Source organism: Erithacus rubecula (assembly GCF_903797595.1).
Source record: "Erithacus rubecula genome assembly, chromosome: 2".
Lineage (NCBI taxonomy): Eukaryota > Metazoa > Chordata > Aves > Passeriformes > Muscicapidae > Erithacus > Erithacus rubecula.
Window position 1 is genome coordinate 28,712,267 of NC_136685.1, and position 14,741 is coordinate 28,727,007.

The 14,741-nt window shown below is 35.3% G+C and overlaps 1 protein-coding gene across 38 annotated transcripts in view; it reads left to right on the plus strand.

Moving 5' to 3' along the window:
* The window catches only part of RIMS1 (regulating synaptic membrane exocytosis 1), a 299,994-nt gene that overhangs the window by 231,440 nt on the left and 53,813 nt on the right, over positions 1 to 14,741 (plus strand). For 28 of the 38 annotated variants that reach the window (XM_079299110.1, XM_079299134.1, XM_079299098.1 and 25 more), the window contains 2 exons: positions 2,796 to 2,908; positions 11,275 to 11,441. The exons of the other annotated variants lie outside the window; for them this stretch is intronic. In XM_079299110.1, coding sequence (XP_079155236.1) covers positions 2,796 to 2,908; positions 11,275 to 11,441 — 280 coding nt within the window. The remainder of the gene's footprint in view (positions 1 to 2,795; positions 2,909 to 11,274; positions 11,442 to 14,741) is intronic. 38 annotated transcript variants of the gene reach the window in all.

The window sequence follows — 14,741 nt, forward strand, 5'->3', positions numbered from 1 at the left end:
ACCTGTGGTAACCAGCCATGTTTCAAGAAAGCAATGTGATCATATGGTGTTGTTACCTATGGTTGTTACAGTTTTGCTAGTGTGCTTCTGCTCCTGTGTTAGACTTTTTCCTGCTTCTCGTGATTAACATGTAAAGGTTTTACCAAGCCACTAGTCCGGCAGATAAAATTTCCCAACTCAGAACTGAGCTACATTCAACATATGCTCAGATGTACAAGGTAAACAAAGCTGGAGAGAACACAGCTGGATTTTTTAGAGTAGTTTCATGCAACTGCATGCTTAGAAATAATTTCACAGCTAATTGGTGCTAAATTTCATTGTGTTTCATGCACAAAACCAAATTTCTCCATTAGAGAATTTAGATTTACTTCTCAGTTCTCAATAATTGTTCTCATGTTCTTCAATGTAGTCATATATATACAAAGGAAAACCAGAACATAAACACGTTAAGCCTAAGGATTTAAACATAGCAAAAATCAAGAATTACAGAATGAAGGTTGAATATTTACTCAGTCTTGACTGAAGTAATAACCTCTGAAATAGCATTTCAATACATAATAGAATATTCTTTCCCAGGTATCATAGGTAATACAGCATAACATATCACATATATTTAGTATAACATACAGTTGACAGGCTAGAGGACCTAAAATTCACACAATGAAAGGGTTATGTTTAGAGTAACTCTAATCTGTGCACCATACACATGTAGGACTAAATTTTTAAAGGGGTCTCATTTTTCCCTCTGGTTTCATATCCTCAGTCTATTTCATGCATGTATGATAGGATTAAGATACCCATTTTTAACTTCAGTCCCTAATTGATCTATCTTAATCCTTTCATATCTGTCCTTAAAAAAGAGGCCATCTTTAAAAATTCCACCTAAAGTGCTCAATTTTGCCTTCAGATACCTCCATGCAACTTCCATTGAAGTAATTGGAGCTGTGCCTGCATATCTGATGGTGGAACTGGACTCATTGCAATTAAGGTACACATTTACTGACATAATTAGTCATCTGGAGTAATTGCTGGGCCCAGTGTGACATTCTGCATGTGCAGAATTTGCTAGATTGGACTCTGCATATGGGAGATTGAAGATAATGATAACTTTATTTCATTATTACTTAAATTTGTAGTTGTTGCAAAATTTTAATGTAGTTTGGTGTACTCAATTTTCTTATTTTTAAATAAGAAATGTGGAAGGAATTAACAGTGATGCTTTTGTATATATTTTCACACCCAACCAGCACATGGCACACAGATATCTATCATTTCAAGCATGTTACAAATGGTATGGGCAGGCACAATTTGTGATTTATAGTCAAAAATATCTAATCCTGAGTGTATTGCTGAGTACTGAGTACTGCTGCTATTATTTTTTTTTTTTTTTGCCTTATATCTTTGTACTGGCAAAACACAGAGAAAAAAAAAAATCTGTAAATAATGCCACAGTGAACTAACAGCATAAAAGCCACACATGAGAACTTTAGTAGCTCTTGATTGAAAATATATAGAGTACTTACTTTCCAATAATTTAAAACTTTCTGTGTTTTGGGATTGCAAGTTGATTACATGCAGCTTTAATATAGGTACCTCTCTCCTTTCACTGATCTAGGGAAAGGCTGTTTGACTTATAAAAGTAGTTCTCTTGTAGAGAGTAATATAAATCCATGGTTGGCACAAAAGCTGAAGATTTTGTAGAGGTTGCCTCAAATAAAATTAAATTTGTGACACATAAAAACTTCCAACTTAAATGAAGTTTTTCTGAGATACTGTAACTTGTTGAACCACAATGAACATAGTGAATACTCCTGTGATTTAGAGTAGTTACTGATAAATATTTGGGTCTAGTTCTAGAACTGTTAAAAAGTGCCTGTTTTCATGATATTGATGGTACTTTCATTGCTTTGAATTTAAAATGCTACTAAGTTTAAGAATAGCAGAATATATAGATCCCTCTGAAATTTATTCACTACCACAAAAGTTAAGTTACTTAGAGGGAGCCTTGGCCCAGGGGCCCAGGGGCCACTTTGCATCTGCCTGTGGCAGGCACAGCCAATATTAGTTGCTATAACTTGTTCAAGTTGAAGAAGATGCTCTATTTAACACCACAACTCCTTGAAAGTTCAAGATTTCTATTTTTAAAGAGACACTGGCGTATGAAAGTTGAAAACACAAGAACAAATAATTTTTGAAGTAAAGGTGATCATTACAGAGCAAAGTAGTGATTTTAAAGGAGGCCTTGTTAAAAAAAGCCAAATTACTAGAAAATGACTGTGGTTTTGATATGGCTTGTTGAATGGGAAAATGATTCCTCTCAAATAGTCATAGCTATGTTAAAGTGCTCTGCTTCAAGATAGTAGGAGGAGTTAATTACTTTAAAAATAAGTTTCATGCATTAATTCTTAGAATGCTATTGTAATATTTTCTACATTTAAAGAAACACATGCTTAGATGATCATGGATTTACGTCCCCTGCATTTAGAATATTTAACAGGTTTATAATTTAGCCTGCTACCTAAATTTTTTCACTCTTTTCATATCTGTTGCACCAGCTTGATTATGTGTAGAAATTGGGATGTCTGCCCATTTTCAGGTAAAGACTCTCACAATGAAAGTGATTGGTTTCTTGGCATTAGTGTTCCTTTGTTCTGTGCTTACACCCTGCTTGTTCTACGTTTGTACATTTCTTTGTTTTGTTGAAATGGAAATAAGCTAAAATTGTTGCCAAACCATTTGTTTTTCCCAAAAATGTTTCTCTATTTTTAATTGATTTTCATTGTGTGTTTTTGCAGCAAGCTTAGTAGTGGAGGAGCGAACGAGACAGATGAAAATGAAAATGCATCGTTATAATCAGACATCAGGGTCTGGTTCTAGCCAAGAACATGAGCGTGAGCAATATACCAAGGTAAAGTCAGTAGTCTTGGAATGATACTTTGGCTTGAAAATTGAAGGCATAAACTTGTTTATTTAAAGTATTATTATATTACCTTCAAGAACACTGTGTTTTAAAGCCTGACAGAAATGTCTTCAAGTAAAATGAATGTGCAAAAACCAAAATACTTCAAAACTAATTCAGGAAAGCAAGATCCTTCAACAGTTGCTAAAAAAGAGACTTATCACATCTAGCTTAGGAAGTCCTCATACTTCCAGGCCCTGCAGTCTGGAAGAGCAGGCCAAGAAAGAATAGGTTGGCCCTTGTTGCTATCTGATGTGTAGAGAGCTAGACAGAACTAGGTCCAATCCCAAATGTTCCCCTATTTGTATAATTTGTATAATTTTTTGCATCCTAATGAAGTCAGAGGTAAAGTATTTCCTTTATTGAAGTCCCTACTGATTACTTTGATTTCCTTTTCCAACAGCAGTGTAAAAAGTTTCTGTGATGATGAAATGTATTGAAATTACGTTAACAAAATTACATAGAGGGATTTGTTTTCATGATAAGTCTAAATTGATAGCCCATAACTTTTTAATTTAAACTGTGTAGGGTTCTAAGCAAACTGATGAAAATGTCTTGCACATCTGCACTGCTGCTTGCAATTCAAGCTGTGAGGAGCTGGATGCTCCTGGAGATACAAGTTAAAATAATATGTACATGAGGTACTCATCTAAAACAAAATCACAAATTTACTTAGGAGTGGCTAAATAGGAAATTTGGCAGCTAACTTTTAATATCTAACAGATTTGAAAGATTGGTTCAAGATCTTGTTGCAGTTAAATATGCAGACAACTTTAACAAGAACTTAAATGAACAGTTCTCAAAAGGAGAGAAACAAGAGAAACAAGGCTTTAGGTCCTCAATGGCCAAATTGTGCGGTATCAGTGCTATTAAAAAATTCAACACCTGGGTGGAAATGTCAGTGAGATCCTCTATCAGAAGCAAGCATTTGTTTAATTAGAACAGCTCATTTGCTACTGGGATTGCTGTTACTTCAGAAGAGGTCCACTAAGGGCAAAAGGGTGAGATGCAGTGCTGTGATCTCTGTGGTAGTTCCCAACCACTTCACATGTTAGATAAATAGTCTAACTGGGTTGATAAAATTGTCATGAGAGAGGTAATAATGCAATCTGAGGACTTCTGCCAGGATGACCAGAGACCTTTGTTCAGTGTTAAAGGCCAGGTTTCTGAATTAGCTTGTATGTGCTTACGGAGTTATTGAAATTTGATTATTTATCAGTCTGAAATGTATTTTTTAATCCTAACTCTCTAATATTTATGATAAGCATCATTTTGGCCATCCAATATCTTTTTCTTTCTTGATCATCGTAGGTCCAATATATTGCTAAATAGTTGTTAGAAAACATCAACCTGCAATGTTACAAATTTCTCTTATCATTAGAACCTTGAGTTTTCTAGCATCTTCTTTTGGTTTTAAATGCATGTGGAAATCAAAATTAAAATAACAATGAGTAGTAAATCAAAAGCACACTGAAATTATTATATTCAGAATTATTTATAAAAATCTAAGGAAAACTTTGAGGAAGAAAATTCTCTGTCAGTTGTTATAGAGAAATATTTTTGTACTACCTTGTGTCCTGACAGGCATGTATTTTATTCTATGCTAAAACAGTAGTAAGAAGAATTGCCCTGGACTTTAAATCTTTAACTTTTCATGTATTTTCTACATGATAATGTTGGAGTCCAAGATAAAATGGTCCAATATAGAATTATTTTTAAGTGCTGAAAAAGAATTATATTAGCCCATTCTAACACTTCATGATATTCAGTGGTGTGGTTGTTTGCTTCATTTCTCTGATAGTCATCACTTTAAAAATGTTACCAAAGCAAACCTTATGCTACTGTCTTTCTCTATCCTGAGAAAATGCTGAAACAGTCAAGAAAATAACCAAGACAGATGAAGATTTGGACAGCTCTAATGAAAATGTAATATGTCATATCAGCTGTTGTGGTAAAGCTGATGACTGAGACTTCTCAGAACCAGAGACTGTGCCCAATTTCTGCTGCCAAAATTTGTGAAAAGTCTTCAAAAACTGCAGAAACAAGACTTACTTGAAATAAAAAATATTAAGTGGTATAATAGTCATTCTGGAATAGTGAAAAAAGAAATATTAACTGACTGTTAAAGAAATAGCAATTGCAAGTACAGTTTTTCCTCTTTAACCAAAATGCTTCTTTCTTTACCAAACAGCAGCATTTGCTCACTGCTCCAGAAAATAAATGCATTTATTAGAGAAGTTATACTGTGCTGAACATTGAGAAAATAATCTGTTCTGCTTTTCAGAGCAATCAGCTCACATGGATTTGATTCTTCCAATATTTTTGCATTTGCTAATATACTTGTTTTATCACATACAAAATTCTCTAAACCATTCAAAGATTTTCCTTCGGTATGGGACTGGATCATATTTGTAATGGTCAATATATGCATATGCAAAATAATTCCTGAAAGTTAAATAAGTTTTCTCATATATTGAAACAAGCCTTTTTAAAACAGAGATATTGTAGCTAGTCCTTTGCAACTTCCAGTGAATTTCTGATGCATTACACTTTTGAAATTTTTCCCACAAAGTTTCTCAATTTTCTAGTTTCAGTAAGCAAGCAGTAGTTTTCCACCACTCACCATGCAAGTTTCCATTTTGAACATCTATTAATTGGTCTTGAATGGGTAACATTTGTGTATGTCTTCATGGCCGTTCCACTCTGTTTTGAGACCTTCACAGAGCTCATGTTCTTATTTCTTTCCACTGCAGTGGAAAGATTCCATAATTTATGTGAAACTTCTAATTAAAAAATGACCAGACCTGTGAGGATTTGTCAAAAGTAGAGCTTTAACCATGTCTGCCTTCTTTCTTATATATTGGAAAGGCTATAGTGACTAATGTGCACATATTTGTGCTGTTTCAGTGCCTGAGAGAATCAAAACATTTGGTGGCAAAATTTCAGATTTGCACAGCGGTGAATTACAGTGGAACTCAAGTAGCCTTTTATTTCAAAATACACTAAGTTTTTTTTTTATTCTAGATGCTACACATAGAACACAAACACCATGCTGCAGCTATTCCAGCTTTCCATTTTTTTTTTGAAAGTTCCGTTTATTCAAGAGTTACTAATTATAGCACTGTAGTACATACTTTAAATGGATATCACTCTATATTTAGATGCACTCCTGACTTAAGACTGTATTTGATTGAAAAGCATTGAGCATAGAAGTGTAATCATGACATTTGTCTGGCACTGTGGATTTAACTCAATAGTTACTGTCTTAACTCTTATGTGTTACCAGTTAATGTCTAAAATGAGCTGGGTAGGATGCTTGGGCTGATAGAGGCTGATTATGTTAAGTTTTATGTCACACTGGGTAAGGTATCTGGGGTTGTATATAGAAAATGCTTTTAGACATAGATTTGGCATCTTCTTTTGGTCCCCTTCACCTATCTTGAAGAAAAACTTCTTTAATATATGTTGTATTAAGATGGCAGTCATTCCGGTACTAGCTGGATTTCACAAAATTTAGTGAGTTCCATTCATTTGACCTGTGGGCTTCACTGCAGTTTCCTCATGGTCTGACTTGCTCATTTTTGCTGTCCCCTGTTCAGAAACTGTGCAGTGTTCATAGGAGCTGGACACAATTAAAGAAAAGTTCTTTAGAATCATTGGTGCTTAGTAGGCTCTGGGCCATGGCATGAGCTGCTCCTAAGACAGACAGAAGCTGGTGGGAGTCAGTGATGAGTCCTGAACACCCCAAGGTGCCATCTGCTAGGCTGTGAATGCCAGCAGCATTCAGAGGAGCCCTGTGTGAGCAATCATAAAATTCAAGGTGCTTTGTGCAGGATTCAGTGTTTCTGACAAAATTCCTCATTACAGTGCTTCAAAAGATATCTATGATCTCAAGGTATAAGTCCCTGGATGAATCTGTGCATCTGGTCTGGATTTATCTTTCCTCATTTAATGACCTCATTTTAAAGCCCATTTTATTTTCTCATTTCATTTTCTCATTTTAAGCACCAAAATGAGGTATATATTTGTCAAGGTTAGTCACCTGAGGCTTTTTTGTAGCCAAAGGACCGCCCACTCATTTAATTTTCAAAGGTCTGAACTCTTGTATTCATCATGGTTTTGGGAGTTGAATCTAGAAATATAGATACTTTCATATTGGAAATGCATTCTAATATGAAAGATAATCCAATTATAGTGGACTGTTAAATTACTTCTAAGATATGCCTTATAATTAGTAAAATTGCTAACATTGTTAATCATTAAGGACTGTAAAGTCATTTGTGAAGTACAGTCTTTTGGTTTGTGTCTGTGCTCTTCCCTGATGGTAACACATCTGCTGTTCATCATACCCCTTTTTTCTCCTCTTGCTGGTGTGCAAGAAACAACAGCCCCACAGGTGGTAAAGTGAAAGGAAGAACTGCATTCCAGCTGTTTATAGACTTCTGGTTTTGTAATGCAGGCAAGGACACTGCAGATGTTTTTGGCATTTGAAACTAGCTGCTATTAATGTTTAAAAAATCTTTAGTAATTGCTATTGAAGTTGCTGCAGACTTTAGCAACTCTTTTAATGTGATAAATAATGCACCTTGGAAAAGAAATGTTACATTAGCTCTAGGATGTAGAGTTGAAAGAGAAGTGATTGCATTGAAAATATACTTCATTTTGAGTCTTGAAAATAATGTAATGTTTAAATATAATATGTCAGGCAAACTTACTGCAAATACATGTGTAGTTGTAAAGAGCAGCAGTTTTCTGCTTTACAGTAGAACTTTATCGTATTGTTTTTGAGCCCAGTTGGAAACCTGCAGGCATTACTTCATTGCAGGTACCATATAAGAGGATCTTAGCCCATGTCATTTTTCTTCTGAATTGTACATTCAGGTTTATTGCAGCAGTAAAATATTCTCATTTTAATGAGCACTGCTAAGAATACTATTTATTTCTCTCTGTATTTGAAGGGAAAAAAGGGTAGCTTCAAAATTGCCTTAATTTTGTTCTTCTGTTAGCTGAGATGACTGTAGGGCTGTATCAGGGATAGGTAGGAAATCTGTAGGAAAACTTGCATGCCTCCTGTAGAAGTCAGTGAATTAATTAGAAGCAGCAGGTATAAGATGGTGAAGCTAAATCCAGAAGTAGTAGTAGTAAAATGTAAACTCTGGAGCACTCAACATTGATTTTCAGCATCACTGCCTTTTGTGCTAATCTCTATTTCTGTGAAGGGAAAGGTTTTCAGTTTCTTGGGAATCACAGCCCTGGCATACAGTATAAAGGGGTAGGAAAAGCTCAGCCATGCCATGAAAATCTCATTTAGGAAGGGATGTTCCATGTTTGCTGCAGTAGCTGTGTGATTGCAATACAATGCAAGTAGAAGACATGGATTCAGTTTTTTCTCACTGCAAAATTCTGTTTACAGAAAACATCTTTACAGCCCCCACTTATGGGGGATGATACCTGGACTGAAGATCCCTGGACCAATAAATGGTTTCCTATTGATACTGAACAGTCAGTTGATGAGGCTGAATATCTAAAAAGCCACAAACTGTGGCTTTTATCTTCTCTTCCAGTATTTAACCATGCTTGATGTTTTTCCTCTCTCCCCTTTCCCCATCTTTCCCAGCCCACATAGGTACCCCATGAAAGGTGGAGCAAATTCAGTACAAGTGAAACAGAGTCTTCTTCATGACATACACAGTCCACCTGTTGAATCATAAGTTGAGTGCTACAGGCAGATTCAGGTGTGGCTTGGAACAAAGGCCAGCAGCCTATACCTCCCTCAATTAACTAGAAGAAAGGCTTCCAGCAGGACAACTTCCAGAAGTCACTACATCTGGCCTTGGTGCTTCTCCTGGTGGGGGAGTCTGCCTTCTCCAGAAACCATGTCATGGTTACTCAGGGACCTCCTAGGTCTACCACTGTAGGTTCACTCTGTATAATCTAAAAACCAAAGGCCACAAAGGGAATACAGACTTTTTGATGAGGAAGAGAATTTATTGGACATTATAATGGCAGAGGGAAGAAGATTGTCTTCAGCAAATACAAATAATGCATGGAGGTATTTCTGTTACTATGGTTAAGAACCCCCATGCATTTGAGAGAGATTGCTTGGTTATATTTTAAACAAATAATTTTTGAAACCTCAACTTCAAAGGAACACTTTGCAGATGTAATCTCAATATATGGGGTGGGTGAAATCCCTATTTCACTGAAATCAACAGAAATTTTATTATTTAATGGGATGTTTTTGCAGATTGCAAATCTGTTTAGCTTAATGGAAAACCAGATCATTCCATGTGTCCAGAAGGTTTTTATATTTTTACATGTCTCATTTAGAGTAGCTTGAAGGATTTGTTAGGAATTCTTTAGGAATTTTGCATGAAGCATCAAGTCTGCCTTAGGAGTGAGGCAGTTTAACTTACACTGGAAAGAATTAACCACTCAGTTTTCTAGCCTCTAAATGTTTATACCTAGCCTAAGTAAAAAGTTTTCAAACTTGTATTCTTGCTTTGAATATTTTTTTTAGACTTTAGAAGGAAAACATGAAATCTTATTAAGAAATCAGTCTGATAAGAATTAGTATGCTTTATGTTTCCATTTTGGAGTTGCCATTTTATCCTGCAAAATTGTTTAACAGACTCTGCAAACCATCAACAAAAGGTGATCTGAATAAATATACCAGCATAGTCTCACCTTAACCCCATTGGGGCATTTGTATTCAGTAAAGTCACAAGTCACTTTTAAAGTGAACCTCCCAATAAATTCCTGCTTTAATTGAAAATATTTTTGAATATCAGGGTATTTGAGTTCCTTTCTGTTACCCATTTTCTTAAAGTTGCCTTTAATAAACCAGAACTTTGTCTCCTGCATATGTTTTTACTCAGCGACTTCAAGGCCCTCAAAGGGTACTGCTTAGATTTTTTTTTGCTAAGCAGTGTTCTAATGCACACCTGAAAAACACACTGAGACAATAAATTTATATAAACTCCATTTGTCCTGCGTATTTCTATATTTATACTTGGTCCTTAGAATTTCTTTATTCCTTCCCCTTCTCTACTCCTATTAACTTCTTCATTTTATCTTCAAAGTTTTTCCAAGTATGCACAGGCATATTTGCTGAAAGGCACTGGAGCAAGAGAAGATAAACCTGGCTTAAGGAGAGGAGACCTGATACATTCATCTGTACAAGCTTGTGTTTGCCAGGTTTTTGAAATTAAGTCATGGCATTTGCTAAGTGACTCAGCCAGCAACCCAGTGCCTAGTTGGAGTTTGGATATTCACAGTCAGCCACAGATTTGTGTATCTTTCATAAATTAACTTTTATGACTTGCAATTTTACAGAGCACAGATCTGGAAAATGAAGTCCCTAGAGTGTCATGTCCAAAACTGCCTAATGCTCCTATGTGTTAATAGTTTTCCCATAATATACCCTGAGCAGTGTGCCACTGGTTTAGTAGCTTTCCAGCCAAGAGTACCTTCCTCTAATGACAGTGAGTTTTATTTTTGTGAGCCTGAAAATTATTTGGTCCTCATATGTGTATGAGTGAAGATTTAGGTAAATGTGGCATTGCTAGGATTGAAGCTTCCTTTTGTACCTGTCTGACTGATGATATGATCAATAAGAGCATTAAGTAATGGTGTGGTGTCACAGTTGATTTTAAAAGCAATCTTCTACCCCTGTCCAAATATTCCTCTTTCTCCTAATTCTTAGGCATGTGCAGATGTAAAAGCAGATCAGGGAACTGATCTGCCTGGAAACAAATACTGTATTTGCTGAGTTAGCTTTCTGCTTAACTAATCCTCTAGTATCACAATACAAAGAGATATTTTGAGATAGACTATGTACTTTTTTACTTTTTCTCTTTTTTTTATAGTAGTTAGGAACTGAAATTAGTCCCTAATAGCTTCATGTAGCATTACATTTCATTCAGACTCATATGCAGTTCTATGTGTAGGTATTTTATAGCATATATTTTAAATATTTTAAAAATGGATGGTATGCATGTGCTTAAGATATCTGTCTGCTGCAAAAATATTTTGTATAAATATTTCCTTATTGTAGTTCTAGTGTGCTGAAGAACTAATAGCTTATTTAATTTCCAGTGCATTATTTTATTCCAGGTATCTTCTTTAGTCCATAAATAACATGTTTGATTTCTGCACTAGACATAAAGGCGTTATTTAATGTAGGCATTTCTTTGAATTTCATACAGTTTTGTTACATCTAAAAGCAGTTAAAGAGAATTATCATACTTAGGCGATGTCACAATGAATGCGCTGTTTCGATGAGACTCCTCACCCTTTCTTTTCTTGATCTCTAGTATAACATACAAACAGATCAGTACAGAAGTTGTGATAACGTCTCTGCCAAGTCATCAGACAGTGATGTCAGTGATGTGTCAGCCATCTCCCGAACCAGCAGTGCCTCTCGCCTCAGCAGCACAAGTTTCATGTCAGAGCAATCTGAGCGCCCTCGGGGCAGGATCAGGTGAGTTCTCCTGTAGCTTCAATTCCATCACACTCCCTCTTGCATCGAGAATACAGCCAGAAATTCTTGAAACTAGATAACCATAACACAAGAGTTTGTGAAAAAATGTTATGTATAAACTATCTTCCATGACTGGCCTAAGATTATATTATTTTTGCATCTAAAACAGAAAGCAAACTTCCCATGCAGAGATGATAGGTTCATGTATTTAGCCCAGTTGAACTTGATCACATGTTATCCTCTCATTGTTGGCTAAGAATCAGTGTAATCAAGATGTCAGTATGGCATTACAGCAGAAATATTACTATTTTTTTCGTTAAATAGTTTTTTTCATATGAGTTTGGGTCTTCTTCCTCAAAGTATTTTTCCCTACCTACTTGCCTTTATTTTTCCTCTTTTCATGTAAGTGATAAATTACTAGATTGGAAACTATTATTTATATAGTAATTTTTATACTTCTTGTTCAAAAGTAGTTTTGCATTAGTCATTTGCATTATCAATAATCAAATATGTCTTTCATCCTTCATACTAATCTGTTCTGGGGTTAGGGCTTTTTTAGATGCATAGATTGGTTTCTGTTTTCATTTAATTTGATGACAAAATTCTCATGAACTATAATGGCTGTAGGAATAGCTTGGTAGTGTTTGATTACATCTGCCAGTTCCTGAACTGTCAAAGATTTTACTTTAGGTGTTATAAAACACACAAAGAATTATGAACTATAAAAAAATAATTATCCTGATATAAAAAAATTCTGCCTGATATAAGTCTGGAAGGGATCATTTACCACTCAGAACACTTCTAGACAGATTCAGTGTCTGAGAAGATCAGGTGCAGGAGTTTGGTATTGTTTCTGCAAAAGAAAAAGATGTTAGGAAAACCCAGAAACTGGTTTCTATGTTTGAACTAGTTCCACTTCATTTTCTTATTAATAAATGGTTACAAGGGTATTTGAAGTCATATTCCAGATTGGTGGAGGTATAACCTGACAGCTGCAGTAATCCACAATCCAACAGAACACTGCAGTGGAACTGTAAATGTATATAAAGTAATTTCAATTCATGTCTGTAAATGTTGCATTTCATTGTGTCCTAGATTTTCAGTATTTGACTCTTACAAGGGACTTTTTTCATGCCAAAATACCTTATTTCATAGACAGAATTTTTCTCAGCTAGGCACTCTTAACAGTGTCTTTGTCAGGCTCAACAAAAATAGGATTTTTTTCCCATAATCATATCTAACAGATTTTATCAGAAATTTTCATTGAGTTTAGAATATCTGATCATAAATATCAGGACTGGGAGAGCGAGTAACCTTGTGTGAGGCTGGCAAGGGTGAAACCTGGGGTCAAATCCTCAACCTCTTCCATTCTTAGGAGTAGAAGGGTACTTTGGGTACAGGATTGGGTGATGTAATATAAAAAGCCAAGTGTCTCCAGTGGGAGTTCCAGATAATCTTCACTCTAGACCAGTAAAGTGAGATGTAATTGAAATTCAGGTACCTTGCCTAGTTTTAGTTTCTGGTTGCATTGTCTGTGTTTCTTTGGATCTGCTCACTAGTTTCGTCTTTTCTCATTGTAAGCACAGCTGAGCAAAAATGAAATAACAATCAATTACTTAAGTTTCAGATAACTACTCCCTTCTAACTTTTAATTATTTTCAGCAAGGTAACTAAAATCCTAATTTTCTAAGATTAGTGTTTCAGGAGGTTGCTCAGTTCTAGGCATTTCACTCAACTAAGTCATTCAACAGGTATCCTTACCTTGAAGAGTAGTCTGGGTTTCAGATTAGTAACCTGAAGTGATTGATGCAAGTTCTAAACATAAGTATATAAAATAGCTTCTTGCTTTCTAATTTTTTTAGCATTTTCAGGTATGTGTTATAACCAATGGCTTTGCATGGATGAGCTATTCTGTATATGAAATTATTAGAAACTCTTTCTTGCTAGTGTCCTGGGGAACCTGGTTAACTGCCATGCTCTCTAGTTGTAAGTGAAAAAAAAAAAAGAAAACAGGAGTTTTTGATGTGTGAACAAAAAGTTCTGGGACTTTTGATTTGAATCAGAATCAGATCAGATTTGTGAATTTGGAGTTGGTGTGTATTTGATGAGTGAAGCCAAATTACCAGTCGTTCTTTATAGAGATTTGCTTTCATCAATCATGGTCTTTATGCATTCATAATAGAGTCACACAACCTGCATATGTTGGGGACATTACTGTGTACGTCCCTGAAACATTTCTTGCATCCTTAATGGAGCAGAAGGGAATTTTTTCATGGTTTAATGCAAGTGATAAGTAAGAACTCATGATGATTAATCAACACCATATGGGTTTGATCAGACTAAGAAGGACATTTGCTGACTTAATTAAAAATTAGGCCATTGCAGATTATGTCATTGCATCACTTTTCATTTGTAGCCTGTTTATGCAAAGATACCTGGACTTCTTAGTGCTGTTAATTAGGGAGCTGTCCTGCATGGCAAGGGTGAGATGGAGCTTCTGTTTTGGAGGAATAACAAACTACCATAAGGTGTTTCAAATAAATCCAGTTTGATAAAATCTGCTAAATTTATGAAAGATTAAAGAATTTTGTTTAAGGTGAATTTGTCTCCTCGTATCTGGATTTCAAACAAATTGCCCCTGCATTAGGAATATTACTATTATCTTTCATTTTAAATTTGAAAACCACATCTTATTAAGAAGAATTATGTTTTTTTATCTTGATCAATGTGTGATATAATACCATTATTTCTGTGCCAAATTTTAATCTGTTTTTGCACGCTTTTTAAAATTGAATGCTTAAGTGTAATTAAAATATTTTATATGAACTTATCAAGAAAAGAGGATAATGTAATGAATTGTAACAGTGGATTTAAACCAGTTCTAATTTATTTTGCATGTTATTCCATGAATGGCTTCTATCACAAACACGTATATGGTTTTTGGGATTTATGATCTCTGTATGTCACTGAAATTTGTACTGTTAGACTCTACTTGACAAACATTTTCTTCCCTTGTTTCCAGAACAGAATACACAACTTGTATGTAGCTGCTGTTCCTTCAGTACACTGACACTTAACTCTAGTACACTTGAGCTTTAAAACAGCAACAATGGAGTAGAGAAATGATGATTTGGGATCAAGTGAGGAAGTGTTTGATGATTCATAGACAATGGGGGCAGAGAGATGGACACAGCCAGGAGCTCATAAACAACAAAACCAGGGCAGGGAGGAGCCACCCAGAGTGTATGCACATGAATAAGGACATGATTGAGAGAAGAGCATTTAGGGAAAGCTCTCATA